The sequence below is a fragment of the Equus quagga genome, chromosome 8, assembly GCF_021613505.1.
Source record: "Equus quagga isolate Etosha38 chromosome 8, UCLA_HA_Equagga_1.0, whole genome shotgun sequence".
In the NCBI taxonomy this organism is placed as follows: Eukaryota; Metazoa; Chordata; class Mammalia; order Perissodactyla; family Equidae; genus Equus; species Equus quagga.
In genome coordinates, this window is record NC_060274.1 from 90,096,184 (window position 1) to 90,115,969 (window position 19,786).

The 19,786-nt window shown below is 35.1% G+C and overlaps 1 protein-coding gene across 4 annotated transcripts in view; it reads right to left on the minus strand.

Annotated features, from left to right (window-relative positions):
- HERPUD2 (HERPUD family member 2) overlaps positions 1–19,786 on the minus strand; it is a 42,722-nt gene that overhangs the window by 15,628 nt on the left and 7,308 nt on the right. For 3 of the 4 annotated variants that reach the window (XM_046670147.1, XM_046670148.1, XM_046670150.1), the window contains 3 exons: positions 11,055–11,132; positions 7,755–7,868; positions 4,892–5,046 (listed from right to left, as the gene is read on the minus strand). In XM_046670147.1, the coding sequence (XP_046526103.1) occupies positions 4,892–5,046; positions 7,755–7,868; positions 11,055–11,132 (347 nt within the window). The remainder of the gene's footprint in view (positions 1–4,891; positions 5,047–7,754; positions 7,869–11,054; positions 11,133–19,786) is intronic. The other variant, XM_046670149.1, reaches the window with a different exon arrangement.

Consider the following 19,786-nt stretch of genomic DNA (forward strand, 5'->3'; position numbering starts at 1 on the left):
ACTGATCACTCCGTAAGTCTAGTTACCATCATCACCATACATAGTTACAAAAAAAATTTTTTTCTTGTGATGAGGACTTTTAAGATTTACTCTCTTAGCAACTTTCAAATATGCAATACAGTATTGTTAAGTATAGTCACCATGCTATACATTACATCCCCATGACTTACTTGTTTTATAACTGGAAGTCTGTACCTTTGACCCCCTACACCCATTTCATCCACTGTCCATGCCCCCTCCCTTCTGGCAACCACCAGTCTGTTCTCTATATCTATGAGTTTGAGGGCTTTTTGTGTTCTTTTTTAGATTCCACATATGAGATGATACAGCATTTGTCTTTCCTTGTCTGACTTATTTCACCTAGTCTAATGACCTCACGGTTTATCCATGTTATTGCAAAGGGCAAGATTTCATCCTTTTTTATGGCTGAATAGTATTCCAGAGTGTGTGTTTGTGTGTGTGTGTGTGTGTGTGTGTACACGTGTGTACGCCGTCTTTGTCCATTCATCCATTGGATGACACTAAGGCTGTTTCCATATCACGGCTATTGTAAATAACACTGCAGTGAATATGGAGGTGCAGATATCTTTTCAAGTTACTGTTTTCATTTCCTTTGGATAAATACCCAAAAGTGGAACTGTTCAATTACATGGTAGTTTTATTGTTTAATTTTTTGAGGAATCTCCATACTGTTTTCCATAGTGGCTGCACCAATTTACATTCCCATCAACAGTGCACAAGTGTTTCCTTTTCTCCACATCCTCACCAACACTTGTTATTTCTTGTCTTTTTGATAACAGCCATTCTAAGAAGTGTAAGATGATATCTCACGGTGGTTTTGTTTTGCATTTCCCTGATGATTAGTGATCCTGAGCATCTTTTCATGTGCCTAATAGCCATCTGTATGTCTTCTTTGGAAAAATGTCCATTCAGATCCTCTGCCCAGCTTTTAATAAAATCATTTGTTTTTTTTACCATTGAGTTGTATGAGTTCTTTATATATTTTGGATATAACCTCTTATCAGACTTATGATTTGCAAATATTTTCTCCCATTCAGTACGTTGCCTTTTCATTTTGTTAGTGATTTCCTTTGCCATGCAGAAGGTTTTTACTTTGATACAGTCTCACTTGCTTTTTTTTTTTGCTTTTATTGCCTTGGCTTCTGGAGTCAGATCCAAAAATCATCACTAAGACCAATGTCAAGGAGCCTACCACCTGGGTTTTTTTCTAGGAGTTTTATGGTTTCAGGCCTTACATTCAAGTCTTTAAACTGTTTTGAGTTAATTTTTGTGTATTGTGTAAGATAGTAGTCGACTTTTCTTTTGTTGCATGTGGCTGTCCAGTTGTCCCAAGACCATGTATTGAAGAGACTGTCCTTTCCCCACTGAATATTCTTGCTGCCTTTGTCATAAACTAATTGGCCATATATGTTTAGGTTTATTTCTAGGTTCCCTATTCGGTTCCACCAATCTAATGTGTCTGTTTATATGCCAATACCATACTGTTTTGATTACTATAGCTATGTAGTATAGTTTGAGATCAGGGAGCATGATGCCTCCAGCTTTGTTCTTCTTTCTCCAGATTGCTTTGGCTATTTGGGGTCTTTTGTGGTTCCATACAAATTTTAGGATTGTTTGTTCTGTTCCTGTGAAAAATGCCACTAGAATTTTGATTGTGTAGATTGCTTTGGGTAGTATGGACATTTTAACCTATTAATTCTTCCAATCCATGAGCACAGAATATCTTTCCATTTATTTGTGTCTTCTTCAATTTCTTTCATCAATGTCATAGTTTTCAGTGTGCAGTTCTTTCACCTCCTTGGCTAAATTTATTCCTAGTAAAGACTTTAAATGCTGGAGATTTACAATTAATCTGGAAATACATCCAGGCTACATTATGTTTTCAAAAGTATTTACAAAATAAAATAGTATGATATTTCTATTTAAAAGTATACTTAGAATAAGTGTTTGGAAGAAAACTACAAAAATGTTAGTAATGGTTATTTCTGGGTGGTGGCTACAAGCAACTTTTACTTTAAAAAATCAGATACTACAGGAGGATACAATGAGTAGGTTTTCAGTTTTACTAATTATAAAACAACGCTATTACTATTTCAGAAGGAAAAAATTGAATGTACAAAACAATGAGTATTCTACAAACCAGCCAGCAATTTTTGGAGTTAAAGTAAATAAATGTGACAGCACAGCAGACTGAATCCAAACTGGTCAGTCAGAATTTATAAATGTGACATAAAAAATGACAGTCAATGCATGATGCACATGTACTGCTTTGATCACCTCATGTTTCCTCAAGAGCTAGATGAGCAAATCATCACCTGCATTGGGATTTCTCAAAGTGAGGTTCCCTGAGCACCACCCCAAACCTAGTGATTCAAAACCTCAGAGAATAGGGACCAGGATTTAGCCATTTTAACAAGCTAACTAAAGATTGAGAATATTAACCTACATGGTAGAAAATATATGTGACTAGTTAAATATAAGCTGTACTGAAGTTTTAAAAAGAAGCACAAAGCTTATATTTTGCAGGTGAATTCTTCAAGGTCACTAAATTACTGCTTATGCACACTTAAGGCTAAGACTGTGAAATAAAATTTACTTAAAAACAAATGTAAAGTCTTCATTAGTAAAAAATTACAACTATGAGATTAAGTTAAATCACATTCACTGTTGAAGAGAATAACCTACTTATTGAACTTTCATGTAAATTGCTTTGTAAATCACAAAGCGTTCTTTCCAAATATAAAGATTTCTTTTCCAGCACCCAGCACTGGCATTCATTCATTCAAATGTTTCAGTGTACCAGACACACAGCTGCCTATAAATCTATTTGCTGAATGGATGTAGAACATTCATTTATAAGTAGGAATGAATTTACAAGCAATTGCTAACACAACTAAACACTTTACATACATGAACTCTTTTAATCCACATTGAAATTCTGTATGATAAGTACTCTTATCTCCAGATAACGAGCAAACTGAAGCAAAGTGGGGAGGAGACTCACCCAAGTCAGCTGATAGAGCCAGGATTCAAATCAAGGCGGCCTGGCTCCAGAATCTGTACAGCCACTAAGCTATACTGCCCTCCTGATTTAAAACCAAACATTATTCAGCTATTAATAGTCGAAATATCTTCAATGATTTTATTGTTCATCATTTTAATACTCACTTTTGGCAAAATAAACACTATTGCAGATTTTTCTAATCTGTTTAATATACTGCTGAGAGCTGAATGCCTTTGTCTCTCTTGTTTGCTGATTTTCTCAACAGCCTGGAAAAATTATTAATCTTTGCCCAAGATATCTATAGTCTTATTCTGAAGACCTGTAACCTTATAAGCGTTCTTTTGTGAATATATTTAAGTATTAGAAAGAGTTAACAATCTTATTACCCACAGATAACTATTATTAACATGTCATTACACATTCTCCCAGGTTTATTATATGCATAATACTCTCACCCTCCACCACTACTACCAAATTAAATAAGGAAAATCACTATATAAATTGAAAGGAATGAATTGTCTTACTCTGCAAAAGAGATAGGAAATGAATCACTGTCATAAAATAGAAAGTATTTTAAGCTATTATTCCATAATGTAAACCCCGAGAACATTATATTCTACAAATAACTAAGTTTTAGCTTGTAGTAATCATTTTCTGAAGACAAAAATAATTTCACAGGTGCTTTATAAAAGTCTACGATCAGCCTCATCTAAACACTTATTTTTAGAGGAAAAGCTTTGCATTCAAGAAATATAAGACAAATGAATTTTCTTGTATTTTGCTATAAACTCAGCTTTGTTTTTCTACATTAAGAATTGAATTGTTTAAAGTTCTAAGTAAAAACTACCTGAATGTTTATTCCATCCTGTTTAGCACAGCAGTCAGTGGCTACTCCTTGGTTTCATCACTTACACTACCATTCTGGGATTCTGGCCATTTCCTTATTTCCAGCCTCACCATCACAGATCTGCAGCATGGCCACACACTGCAGTCCCACAGTATGATATGCAACACAAAACAATTATCACTACCTATTACTCATGCTTCCTTTACTTCAAAAGTAACAAATAATAGCAACCCAGTAAAGGACTCTGGTTTTAGACATAATCCACATCCAAATCATATTCTCCAAGAGCCTACTCGCTGAGCTATCTGAAAGATGTGTTGTGGCCTTTGGCTACATTTCCCCCTAGAACTGCCTAACCCAAGAGGCATGCTGTTATTGCTAAATATAAGGTAGCCATAGCAAGCTTCTTGAGTAAACTCCTCTGAAGAAGACTCTGGATAAAATGCAATGGTTAGCATATCTTTATAATACATCACAGTGTTACTATACTTCAGTTGTTACCAAGCCCGGATGATCAGAAACACCTATGGAACTTTTTAAAAACAGATTACTGGGCCCTATGCTCTTCCAAGAGCCTCCTCACTCACCCATCTGCTCCCCAGAAGACTAATTTAAGTAGATCTATACTAAGACTGAATGAAAAAAAAATTTTTTTTTAATTACCTAGATCCTTGCTATTCAAAAATGTGGCCTAAGCACCAGCAGCATCAGCAGCACCTGGGAGCTCACTGGGAATGCAGAATCTCAGGTCCCATCAGACCTACTGAATCAGAACCTACATCTTAACAAGATCTCCAGGTGATTACATGAACATTAAAGACTGAAAGCACTGCCTTAGATGATTCTGCTCTGTGACCAGCTTTTAAAACCACTGCTCTACTTAACTCTCTAATTCTCAAAATATATAATCAGGTATATGAATAAATTTCAAATGTACTTTGATTACTGCAGACGGACTACCATGAAAGTCTGGAGAAACAGATTTTTAAGAGGGCCACAGCTACCACGATTTCACTCACCCTTGCATTACATATGGGAACTGAGGACTCTGTGCTGGATCCGTTTGTGCTTGTGGAAGGGTACGTTGCCTCAATCCTTCTGAGGAAGAACTGGCAGCTAAGGACAAGGGTTCTTGACTGGATGATGGAGTTGTTGATTCTGACTGATCTGAACTCTACAAACAAAGATGTAATTATTTTTTCAAGGAAACAACTCATTACAATATGAGATTAAAGACACATTGCTAAAAATGTATTTATGAAATCCCTTTGCAAAGAGTAAATTTTAGAAATTTACTGATTTGAATCTTGTGCCCAGCACAATAGGTGAACATTTTAATTCTGATGAGATTAAGAGCTCAGAAAGTCAAAAGTGCTTAATTATACAACAGTCCACTTCTCATCTAGAAATGGCCGAGTAGTAGAGCATGATGCAGTCATGCATCACTTAAAGATGGGGGATAAGTTCTGAGAAATGCCTTGTTGGGTGATTTCATCATTGTGGGAACATCACAGAGTGTACTTACACAAACCCAGGGAGTATAGCCTACTACACACCTAGGCTACATAGTACTAAATGTATGGGACCACCATTGTATATGTGGTCCGTCGTTGACCGAAACGTCATTATGTGGTGCCTGATTGTATACAAAACTGTGAGGATTAAATTAATACATGCAAAGCTTTTTTAATGATGCCTAACACTCAGAAATGCTCAACAAATGGTACTAATTACTGTCATTTAAACAGCTACTATGTGCCAGGTACTATATAACATGCTATTGGTAACACATTGGTTTAAAACAATGAGGAACACGCTAGAAATCAGAAGATCTAGAATCTGGTATTATCTCTGACATTAACAAGGAACATAATCTTAAAAGGTCATCTAACCTCTTGAGTTAGGTAAGCCTTGAGTCTCAGCTTTCCTACAAAAAAATGAGATTAAACTACATCTTCAAGATTCCTTTCAGTTCTAAAATTCTATTCATTTATAGACACCACCAACAAATATTGATTTTTACAAAATGAACAAGATACGAATAAGGATTTTAAAATTCTCATTCTCCAGTGCCATCAGTAACTCATGGATTCAATAACCTTAAAGAATATAACCCTTTTAAAGCCCACCTCAATTTGTTGCTGTTGGAAAACAGTTTGTCATGTTTTATGTAAATTTAAAACACAATTACATTTTATAGAAATTACAGTTCTCCCACTTTAAAAAGCTGAATACAATATAATTTTAACATCCTTCTCAGTTTGTTGAAATTGTATTTTGCCTTCTTATTGACAGGACATCTTTCTACATGTCTACCTTCCTAAGTCCTGCCATGTGAAAGGTCCCAAGGACACTGATCTTTTGCAAAACTAACAAAAGTTTTCTTTAAGATGTTACTCCACACAAAACAGATACGTAATATCTTACTAGGTAGCCTGCTTCTTAGGGACATAAACTGAGAAGGACTTCTTTTTTGGCAAGATTTCTCATTATGTGGACAATCATAATCTGGTGCTCATTAAAAAGTTAAGAGAAGAAAGACCTAGCCATTTGGCAGTACAGCCTAATTTCTCTAGAACTAATGATTTCTGACCTTATTAGATAACTCTTTCATGACTATATTTTTAAGATTTTTCCAGTCCCACTGAAATTTCTCAGCCATAAAAAATTAAGGGTAACTCAACTTAATTTTCCTTTAATACTTTTAGATTTTCATAACACATCTTGAAAAAAACTGAATATATATACTAATGACATAAAATCATAGCTGAGGAACCACTAGCCAAGTCATAGGGTTCTTTCTCAACAAAAACTGGAACAACACAACTATATCCAAAGGCCGTATACAGAACTCTGCCAACGCCAATGTCTGTCCCTTCTTATGCAAGACAGACCCTTGGGTTTATTGACAAAACATATTTCAGTTTAATGTAAGCTAAGCTCCCATGGCTGGTACTAGAAAATACTAACCATTGAGGCCATACTAACTAAATATAGCAACTAAAGGATACAGTTTCTTAAAGAAGCAGTTAACTAGTATCTACTGCAAGATATTTCAACTAGTTATCACCTCGGCCACTATCCCCTCCTTAAAGTTTTGGCTAGATTCTTGACAAGGAGGAAGTATACTTCGTACTATAAAAGCTCCCTGCCCAAGAAGTTTACAGCCAGCTTCCACTCATCCCATCCATTTCTCTCACCTCCAAAGGTGTCATATAAAGTTTTTATGAGAAACTAAAAATAATTTAATGTGAAAGGATTTGGCACAGTGTCTTTAAAACTTATAGAGAATGCCTGAGTTGAAAAGCTCAACTATTAAAAAAAATTCTCAAAACAATTTTAAGCAGATGGAAAAATAAGGAGGAACAAATGAATTCCCAAACATGAAAAAGCTAAGTAGGTTAAGTAATTTTTCCTCCTGCAGTTGGAATGCATCCCCAAATCTAGTCATTTAAAAAAAAAAATTCTTGACCAAACTACTTCAAGAACATTTAGCATACTTAAAATTCAAATAATTTAATCCACCTTGAATAAAATATACTACATGAAATACCTAAAATATTTCTGAAACTTTACTGGCCCTAGAGTTTATATTATATAACCATGTCATAATTCTGCTGAGTATCTCAGGAATTAAACCCCTGAAGATTGGATCTGTTACTGACTTGCCACATAGTAAATTATAACTCACAGGGAACGGGCTTCAGGGGATAACACTGCATACTGGATCTCTAAAAACGAAGTTTAAATGCCAACTCAAGCTGTTCAAAACACAGTCTCACAACCCACAAGCTCCAACTGTTCTGTTTTTTCACTTAGTTTTTAGAGGCAAAAAAGGATAATCAGAAAACTTTAACGTTTACTCCTCCCAAACCAACTCACAGAATTGCTGCTGGATGCCAATGCTTCGTGACTTTCTTTACTGGTGCTGGATTTTGGAGAACTGGGAGGAGTCCGAGAAGTACATACTAGATGAACCATATGATACTCATCTTGCTAAAATTAAAGAAGATTACATTTAAATGGTAGTACTGGAAAACGTACAGCTCAAAAAGTCAGTAGTTAAGCTGAAATACTTAACTTAAAACTTAAGTTCCTTTCTAGCATAGCCATTTTATTAATAATAAATGATTGTCATTTGAAGGTAAATTTACCATTTTGACATTTGGGGCCCTTTTGAATTCAATATTTTCTCCATGCTTAGGAAATAGTCTAAATACTCAGTAACTGCTATATGAAAAAACGATTACTTTGTATACCAAGGAGTCTTGAAGCAAACACTGCTACAAAGCTGTGTCAATGCAATCTATTATTTCAATATACAAACATTAATATTAATTACCACCTTAATATCAGAACGGTAATAGTCACCTTGAAGCTTAGGCCTACACACTCTGAGTAGTGAAAATATTTCCATTACTTGAGACTTTTCAGCTATAATAAAGAAACACAATTAACTTTACCACAATTTCATTTACCTCAATTTTAGCAAGGTGATGTATAGTTCTTTATTTTTTTTAAGTCAAAAACTGATTTTATCTATAACACTTACACACAAATATAAAGCATATATTTGAACTATATTCTGTAAATATTCCATGTGTTCCCATAAACCTACAACTATGACTGAAGGAAAATATTCTAATAATGATTAGCACTGGCATTTTAGCTTACTGATTTCATGAGTATAGTTATACTTAGGCATAAAGCAAGTAAATAAGATGGAGAAAGGAAACAGAATAAAGGAGGGAAGAAAAGAACAAAGGATGGCTCAGCAACCTAAAAAAAAGAAAGAAAAGAAAAAAAACAGAGAATGATGAAAAACGGGGGCAGGAAGAAAAGAAAGTGCCCAGTTGTGAGAAGAAACAAAGCTTCTAGAAACTAAGAATTTATCAACTGCCTCCCATAAACCTAGAATTGTGCTTGACTTTGAGGCGAATCCAAGAAAGGGTAGGAGTCAGCCCCTCCCTTAAAGAGGCTCATGATATCGTTAAAACATCAGACTGGCAGGTTAGAGCACAAAGAAATATACACAACAGTCTGCCATACAAAACCAAGAAGCACAAACTACAACTGCTTTAGGAGCTTAGAGAAGGTGGTTAATGGGAGTCAGCATGTTAGAGAAAGGCATTTCCAGAAAAGGCGTGACATGAGATACGCCAGCAAAGCAGGCAGAAGGTACACCTGATTTACAATGTCCCCTGAGCTCTGGAATACAAAATATTTAAAAGCATCCAAGTAAAAGATGTTTATCCTTATAAACCTAGTTTCGAAGGTCACACTAATCACAATTAACTCACAGTATTCATTCGCCTTTGGAGAATGCCTCTGTAAAACATTTTATAACTAAACAGGTAAAGTTAACGGCAGCATTTAACTGAAAACAGTAGAGGTACACTGACTTTAATAAAAACAGACCAAAGGTCCATTTAAAATGTAAACATATTGCTCAAAATGTTTTATATAAGGAGCACAACAATCCTTTGACTGAAGTATTTTTATTTTAAGTCTTCTGATCAGAAACCATTTCTGGCAGCAAAAACCTTTGGAAAAGTATTCAGGTACAGACTCTAGCTATCCTTAGGTTAAAATAATAAATAAACTTATACTTCTAAAAGCATATAGCAGAAAGGTTTTTAAGCATAAAAACAAGAAAAAAAAGGAACAGGTGGGGCATAAAGGATTTTTAGGGTAGTGAATTTATTCTTTATGATATTATAATGGTGGACACGCGATCATACATTTGTTAAAACCACAGAGTGCACAACATCAAGAGTGAACCCTAATGTAAACTATGGCTTTGGGTGATGATGATGTGTCAACGTAGGTTCATCGACTATAACAAAGGTACCACTGATGGAGAACACTGTTAGTGGGAGAAGCTGTGCATGTGTGGAGGCAGGAGATATAGAGGATCTCTGAACCTAAAACTGCTCTAAAAAATAAAGTCCATCAAAAAAAGAGAAAGAAAGAGGAGAATAAATCTGCCGCAAATTCCACTCTTTTTAAGAGAGAGGTTATTAAACCACTTTGACAACCTGAAACTACATGATTAAAATGAAAATGACAGCAAAAAGTCATACTGGCACAGCTAAAATGTCAACTATCTAAACAGAAGGAACATACCAGTATAACATTTGACAAACTCTCTCACAGGCGATGATAAACACACAGGAGAGGATACAGACCTTCTAAATCAGATTAGGGATATCCAGAACATTAAGAGTTAAGTCAAAGATCTAAGACAAAACATAAAAGCTATGTATTCAATTCTGCCACATTCACAAACAAAAAGCAGCATCTCTAATGCAGAAAAGTTCTAAAAGTATAAATTCCACAAATGAACATGAGGTAAAAGCTGCCATTAAAATAATGAGCATTCAAACTGATTGTCAAAAAACTACATTGAAAAAAAAATCTACATTGAAATAGATTTTAGCTCTGAGCACCAGTATTTAAAGCTTGCTAACTGATGGACCAATTGGGTTTTCTTCTATTTCCTGTCCTGAAATTAAACTCCTAACCCAAGAAACTTGTATTAAAGTATCATGTAGTTTGGTCAAAAGGAGATTATCATCAATGAAAATCTTTCACCTCTACTTGAACACTCTACTGCTGCACTACTGACAAGTCAATAGTGCCTTCTTACACAAGATGACAAATACCTGAACACAAATCTATAATCCTATCTCAGGTTTAGTCATCCGATGGATATAGAAAACTGTTACCTAAACTAAGCAGAATCTATCACTATGTTCTTTAGTTTCTTCTTCTTCTGCTTTTTTTTTTTTTTTTTTTCTGAGGAAGAGCTAACATCTGTTGCCAATTTTCCTCTTTTTTTTTTTCTTGAGTAAGATTCGCCCTGAGCTAACATCTGCATCAATCTCCCTCTATTTTGTATGTGGGTCACCACCACAGCATGGCCACCAACAAGTGGTGCAGCTCTGCACCCAGGATCTGAACCCAGGCCACCGAAACAAAATGCACCAAACTTAACCACTAAGCCACAGGACCAACCCCATGTGCTTTACTTTCTAATTCATGTTTAGCAGTTATGCTACCCAAAAGGGTTGATTTTAAGTATCTAAAAACTGAACTGGTTGGATATTGATAAAACTTCAGAATATATCTCCTCTCATACTTTGAATGTGTCTGGTATCAAATAGTGGTAGAAAAGCTTACTTTTCTGAGAATGTCTTTCAGCTGCAGATGATCGGGAAGCAGTCTGCCCGAATACACCAATCTCTGATCCTTCGTCAACTAAGAAATGGGACAAAGAAAAGAATTCAACTTTTTCTAATTATACAAACTGAAGGTTGGAAATAACATGCCTAAAGATGAGTAAAATAAAACTCCCTTTACGCACAGATAAGCAGAAAACTGACATAATTTAAGAATTTTGTCTGTCCAAAATCCACTTAAGACATCAAGAGCTCAGCAAATGGTATCATATCTATTGTAGATACAATAAAATACAAATAATTACCAACTTAAAAAAAAAACAAGGAAAAGAAGATAAATTGAAAGTTTGCCTTTTCAGTCATAATGCAACGCATGTGTGACTATCATTAAACACCTTCCTTCCAGACTATAAACGAGAAAGTGAGGGCGTTCTTTCAATAGTCAGTAATGGGATAAAATTTCAAGATCAGCAGAGTTATTTTGCATTGTTTTGTCAGTATTTTTAATCTAAAAGTATACATAAGATTTATTTTCTTCTTTACTACAACATCATGGAGAACAATTCATTGGTTTTAATTCAAGAGCCATTTGGAGTTAGTTATGGCTTTAGGTAACTATACTAGGTTTTATTATTCCTGCCACTCTCATGACTACCTTTATACCATTTTCAAAAGCACAAGACTAAATGAAAATCAACTCAAGTGTATGGAGATTCAGTTGTCATCTCTATACGCAACCCAGGAACAGGAAATACATTCTGGTTATCTCTGCCCTATTTTGCACTTATGACAAATCTGCTAAGTGCTCACACTGCTAGCATTAAAGTATTTAAAATTAAAGCATTTATGTATAGTCCCCATAAGACCTCCTATTTCATAACTGAGAAACAGGCAAATGTTCCCTGAATTCTATGAAAACAATAAAATATTAGCTATATCAACAACTGTTAAATACGTCAAATCGAAGCAACAACTATAACAATTTTCACACAGACTACATATTCAACATGGCTACTAAAAAAAGAGTCTTATACTAGAAATAATCATAATAGAAATGGTCATACTGAGAAAGAGTTATGGTTCCAGGGTCCTTAGGTGCCAAAGATCAAGACAAACGGATAGTTGTCCTTCCAAGATACTTAGCTGTTAGGCATAACCTAGCTTCTCCTGGAAGTATTTTTGAGTGTGCCATCCCTAAAATGCACAAGTGCAAATTCCTATATAGAAGTAACCAAATACAACACGGCAGGTTTTTTTTTTTTTTAAATATATACCACAAGTCTTAAAACTTCAATCAACATAAATAAATATTGAGTGGGGCACGAACAGCAGATTATATAACATAAGTTAAATGCTAAGTAGATGATTGATTTAATAATTGATTGTAAAATGAATTATACAATGCTTTATGTGTTTCCATAATACACTTATTACTGTAGCTGGAACCTAAAGAAGTTTCTTTGATAAATACTACAGCCATCATAAACTATCATTTTTTTACCAGTCTGAACATTTAATGGATACTTCTATGTCATATCATAATTCTGCATAACGGACATCAGTCTTATCTTATGAATTTTAATTTTCTTTACTTTACTATGAGAATTCTCAAACATACACAAAGTGGAGAGAATAAAATGAACCTCCAGGTACCATCTTCAAGAACTCCCAAATATACGGCTTCAAAAATTACCAACCTTCTGGCATTCTTGTTTCACCTATGCCCCTGTTCCTTTTTGGGGGGAAGAGAGTTTCAAAGCAAATATCATACTTCACTTTTCACCTGTAAAAATTAGTATGTATCCGTAACAGTTTTTTCCCCCAAATAAGCACAATGTTATCACACTCAACAAAATAAATACTAATTCCTTAGTATGTAATATCAAATACAGTTCAATTTTTCCCACTTGCTCGAAAATGTTTTTAGAGGTGGTTTGTCTGAATCAGAATCCAAACAAGGATCACACACAGGATTGAGATGTTATGTCTCTTTTAATCTTTTAACAGTTTCCAGTTTTCTTTTTTTAATTTTTCCCATGCTATTTATTTGCTGAAAAAAATCTGTTGCAGCATGGGTTTGGCTGACTGTGTCCTCCTGATATTGTCCTATATAGTCCCTGTATAATGTAGTTAGATGTAGAACGTTGATTAGATTCAGGTTCTTTTTTGTTTGACAAGAGAATTTCATAACAATGCTGTGTATTTCCTGTTGCATCACATCATTACCAGCACATGTGGACTGGTCAATCTACTTTTAGTAATGCTAAGGTTGATCAGGGGCCAGCCCAGTGGCACAGTGGTTAAGTTCACACATTCCTCTTCTCGGCGGCCCGGGGTTCGCTGGTTCGGATCCTGGGTGTGGACATGGCACCGCTTGGCAAAAGCCATGCTGTGGTAGGCGTCCCACATATAAAGTAGAGGAAGATGGGCATGGATGTTAGCTCAGGGCCAGTCTTCCTCAGCAAAAAGAGGAGGATTGGCAGTAGTTAGCTCAGGGCTAATCTTCCTCAAAACAAAAAAAGATTGATCAGTGGGTTCAAATGTTGTCAGCCTGCTTCACCCCTTATAAAGTTCCCCATTAACCATTCACTTTATTAATTACCTAGATCCAATGGCCTAGATCCATTATTTCATTAGGGGTAAAAAATGATTATTTTCTAGTTCTACAATTCATTCTGTATTAGCTATGATTCTTCTAAAGGAACTTCTTCTACTATTTGGTTAACTAGTCTATACAAGAAAGACAGCAAAGATGCTCAATTCATTCCCTTTATCAGTTTTCAGAACGAGTGCCCAAGCAATCTCCAGAAGTGACCAATAAGTTTTAGTTTAAGTATCATTATGAGCTTGTGGAATTTTATGTTTTTCAATGTACTGCCATCTTTTTTTTTTTTTTAATTTTATCCTCAAATTGCACCATCTTTAGCCAGTGGGAATCCCTTCAAGTTGGCTCCTGTGTCATTTTGACATGACCTCTGTAGTCTCTAATAGCTTCCATGCTTTCAGGCACAAAAGGCCCCAGGTTCACTTCCTGCCCCAGACTTGGAATCAGCCATTGCCCCAGAAGCCTTGACTCCTTTTAATGAGCAATGGAATCTAAAGACTAAAATCCGGGATCTAAGAGTGCTTATTATTACTTGTCATTACTTCTAAGACTTTTCATTGAGGAAAGTATGTATTTTTTAGAAAGAGAAACTTAAACCCTGAGTTCATACTGCTATTTCTGATTTAAATTAAATAGGATACGGTTTCTACTTATTTTATTTGTATCTTCTCTCAGCCTGAAAATTTTGATTGTTAATATTCACAAACATATGCCATTAGCAAATGTATTTATATACTTTATCCTACTATATATAATCTCAAAATAATAATAACAATATTGGATGAAGTTTAAGATTTCTTGTGGCTTTTTTTTTTCTTAGATATAACCCACTAGGGATATACAGTCAAAATACTGTGTTTCAAAATTACTTGGAATAATTACTCTTGTAGCTATGCCACCATCCTGATATTGTTAAATTGTGTTACTATTTAGCAATTAATTTTTTCTATTTAATTTTCTCAAAATCATATGTAACATACACGGCAACAACGTAAAACTTATAGAACAAGGTACATTCAAAGAGGTTTAGTTTCTGTCCCTGTCCCCTCCCCCTCTATAATTCTGAATTATCCTTCCATCATTTCTTCTTAACAACATAACAAATCTGAATACAAACATACTTGTATTTCCCTTCTTTTCCCACATAAAACACAGTACACTGTACTTACTCTTTTGTACCTAGTTTTCTCAGTTAATGTAACCTGGAGATTACGCCTTAGCAATATAAAGATGTCTTCTCCATTCTTTTTGACAGAAGCCTAATAGTCCAATATATAGAACAATTACAGTTTATCACTGGATATTTGAGTGTTTCCAAGCTTTTGTTCTTACTCAGTGTCCTTCCTTCATACCATTCTATTTATTTCTGCATTCCCCCACAGTATCCTGCAACATGAAAACCACTAGTGATCCTGATAAAAGCTATCCTGGTGGCGCAGCAGGGTAAACACTTAATTGGAATGGATTCAAGAGAAAAGGAGAGGAGTATGGTTAGAGATAGCGAATATACACAACTTAGAAGGAGTTTTACACTAAAAACAAGGAAAGAAACAGAGCAATAGCTAGAAGGGAAGTGGAATAAAGAGGGTCATCTTTGTTTGTTTTACTCTTTTGTTTTTTTTTTAAGGAGAGAGAAATAACATGTTTGTATGCCAACAGGAATAATCCAGTAGAAGGAAAAAACTGATAACGCAAGAGAGAAAAACAGAATTTCAAGCGCAATGTCCTTGAGCAGCAAACAAGGGGTGGAATCTTGCGTGGAAGAGATGGACTTATAGAAGAATATGGCAGAGATAGGTAAAAAAATGTTAAGAAACTTGTACAGGATCCCACTACCACCACTCTGTGCCTCAGTTTTCTCATCCGTAAGATGAAGACAATAATAGTATCTATTTCACAGGGTTGAATTTCCATAACAATGAAAATGCACATAAACCTCTTAAAGCACAACACCTAGTAAACATTCAATGAGCATTTGATGCTAATTTCTAATACCTGCTCCCCTGACATCACGTAGTTTCATGAGGATCTAATGAGAGATTATGTAAAAGTATTGAAAAGTTGTATGAATAACAGCAGACTATGTATGTTCGTTATGCAGAAGAACATAATTAGGACACTGCTAAATAGGTTTGGCTAAAGCTGCAATGACTATCACTTTTAATGACTAAAAAAGAAAGCCCTAATCCACATTAGAACAACTTTGAGGCCTCAGTTTAAAACATTTATAAACAACAAAAGGAAAGCTTTTAATTAATTTTACCTTCTCATCACAGAGAGAGAAATATTTTGATGTTGGTAAAAAGAAGGCGATATCCAAAACATAAGTTATCCAAAACTTATATTTTTCGTGAAAGGATGTATTGCATGGTAGTGTGAAAGAAGTGTTTACCAACTACTTCTAAATATAAGAAATCCATACACTATCTGCTTTCTACACAAGTAATCTCCATTTTACCTTTAAGCTGTTAACAATAATGGAATTAATCATATACTTTATCACAAGTATCACTTCTAAACAAGATGGAAAAAAAATTCTAGAAAACCAGTATTTTGGACTATTGGTAAAAAATATCTATGAATTAAGCACACTGGTAATCCAACTTAGTTTACTCGTAATTCTTTACTAGACAGATTTAAAACCATTTTTTCACAAAAACAATATAGATCATTGTCAGTCAAATACACACTTCACAGACTCCAGAAGCCCATGCTTGAAAAACTTTGCCATACAAGTTAAACACATTTAGAATGATCACCTGGTTAAAAACACGGGTATTGAAATCTCATGAGAGTCAGCTATAAAGCAATCATTCAGATTATCTATAATAATAATTCTTATATCAAAATAAAGACACAAAATTAAAGATTTTGAGAACTCCTAGTCTCAAAACTATGAGTCCCAGTTTGAGAAATACGTATAAATAATCACTAAGCTTTTAAACTTAATAGCACATAACCTATTTAACCCAAAATATAGCTGACTGAAATAGCATTACTAGAAGCCCAGAGACTGGTCTTCCTTTATCCCCAAGTCCTCTTTGTTTAAAGCCTTTACCCACAGAACAGAAAGGGTGGGCAATGGCAAAGCAAGTCGCTCAGCAGGATGAGGAAAAGACCCAACAGCAGCCAGCAAAAAGTCCTAACATTTGCAAGAAGAAAAAACCATAGCCTTCACCATGTGTACCTGTGGAAGAGGGATCAATGTTTAGAAAGCCCATTAAGAGGCATGTGTACATTTCATTCATATCACTGGTCATTGTCCCTCCAGGGTCCTTTGCTAAATTTTCCATCCATTCTAAAAGCTAGAGTCCTTCAGATAAGCTGCAAATTTGTCTCTCCATCTAAGGCCTCTCTCTCCCTCAGACCCAGCTCCATAGATCCAACTGCTTAGCAGGCATTTGACTCCTTCAGATGTCTTAATAGGCAACTCAAAGTCAAAACACCTATAATGGTTCTCAACTCCCAATTCCCCAAAGCCTTCCTCCTAGTTCTTCCTTATCCCATAACAATCTGCCACCAGTTGTTTATCGCAAAAATCTGGGCATTATCCTCAATTTTTCTTTCTCTCACCTTGCCTCCCATATCTAACCACCAGCAAATCCTATGGACTCTATCTCCAAAACTCCATTGCGGATCAGTCCATTTCTTTCCAACTTCACTGCCATTACCCTAATCTAAACCATAATCTCTTGCCTGAGCTTCTGCAATGCTTCTTAATAGCTTCTGTAATAACGCCACACTTCCACTCTACAGTCAGTAGCTAGAGTGATTTTTTAAAAAATCAACCCTGTCACTCTCTGATAGATTCCCACCATAATGGATTTAACTCTAATCTCTTGCCATAGCCAGACAGTCCCAGCAGATCTCGTTTCTCTCTCCAACCTCCTCTGATTGTATCCTTTCCTCCTCACTCACTAGTCAAACTGTCACTCACTTAGATCCCCAAATATGCCAAGCTCTTTCCAACTCACTCTATTCTCTCCCAGCTCCAGCATAGCTAGCTCTCAAATCATCTTTTAGGTCTTAGCTTTAAAATGACCTCCTGAGAGAGGTTTCTCTGATTTACAAACTTAGAGTATTCCCTTCCATGTACCCTTTTTGCTTCCTTCATAACACAAACCACAATCTGTAATTATGTTCACGTTTGTTTCCTTAAGTGGAATATGAATGCCAAGAACAAAGGGTCCCTGTCTGTCTAGTTCATCACTTTGTTCCCAGAGCCTAGGACTGTGCCTGACAGAGAAGATGCTAAATGCCAATTCTTAAATGAAGTATCATGAGTCCAAAAGTGTTTACACAGATTTGGAAGACACAATTCATTTGAAGTTCACTATATCAGTTATTTTACATGTAATCATTAAGAATGGAAATGAAATATTTAGTCTATGAATCACAATACTAATTTAAAATATCCGCTGGTGCTAAATTCACCTGGTTCACCTCTGAAAATGGTACTGGTATTAGCAGATTACTATGAAGGAGCAATCATGTGTTAGTATCTCAGTATTAAGTTTTCTCTAAATTAGCAGTCAACTTCAAATAAACTTTTATCTTTCCACAGCAAGGGAACATCAATTTTCAAAAAAGCAGAATATACTAAGACAACAAAATTGCATGGTACCCCTCAAAATATAAGAAGCAAAAACAAGTGTGCACGAGAATGTGAAGAAACTGGAACCCTCATACATTGCAGGTGGGAATGTAAAATGAAACAGCCTCTGTGGAAAAGTTTAGCAGCTCCTCAGAAAGTTAAACGTAGAGTTACCCTATGACTTAGTGTATACTCAATTCCATTCCTAGGTATACACCAAAGAGAACTGAAAACACATGTCCACACAAAACTTGCACAAGAAGGTTGGTATAAGCATTTGGCTATTATTCATAATAGCCAAAAAGTGGAAACAATTCAAATGCCTATCAGTTAGTGAAACAAAATATGATATATACATACAATGGAATATCATCCACCCATAAAAAGTAATGAAGAACTGATATATGCTATAACACGGATGAACCTTGTAAACATTACGCTAAGTGAAAACAGCCAGACACAGAAGGCCACATACACTGTGATTCCATTTACATGAAATTTCCAGAAGAGGCAAATCCACAGACAGAAAGTAGTTTAGTGGTTACCAAAGACTAAGGGAACAGAGAATTGGGAGTGACTACTATTGAGTATGGGGTTTCTCTTGGGGTGATGAAAATGTTCTAGAATTAGACAGTGGTGATGACTGCACAACTTTGTCAACTACTAAAAACCACTGAATTGTATATATTAAAGGGAAAATTTTATAGAATGTCAATTATATCTCAATAAAAAATACTGTTACTTTAAACTGAATATTCAAATGCCTTAAGATAATCAAAAGTTTTAAAAGGAAAAAGAATTCTTTAATTTTACTGTCGTTGAAAACAGAGAAAAAGAAATTTTCATGTGCCTAAATTAAGAAGATTTGAAAATTTTCTATGTCACTAAAAAGAATTACCCTTTCAGTTTAAATATCACTGAATGCAATTTAAATATCTGAAACCAGTGGTTAGACACAATAACAAACAACAAAATAATCAACTGACTGAATTTTCAACTAGTCATTTGCATTACAAGCTAGAGTATTAGGAAAAGTACAGATTGAGATCTCAATTCAAATTCAATTTAACCTGTAAAAGTGACACACTTTTATTAGCCAGACCTGCTAATAACAGTATCTTTTACCTTGACTGAAAACCCCTTTCTGTATTAGTTAGGGTAAGTAATGCTAGATGATATAACACACCCCAAGATCTCAGTAGCTTAGCACAATAAAAGTTCATTTTTGTCTCAATAAAAAAACATTACATGGTACCCTTTAAATAGAAGAATTCAGAAGACTCAGGATTGGTAAATCTAACTAAACTAAATTATCAATTAAAAGTTTCTATTGTTAAGTACTGGCCACAAAGATTAACATATAAATATACTTGACCGCTTCTGTTAACACCACCACCATTTTTCCTGTTGTTCACACCCTACATCCACTATCAGCAAACTCTATAGGTGTACTACTTTCACTGCCTCCACTGCTCCTCTATCCTAGACAGCAGAGCAGAGGCAGCTAAATTACTAAGTTGGACACATCCTGTGG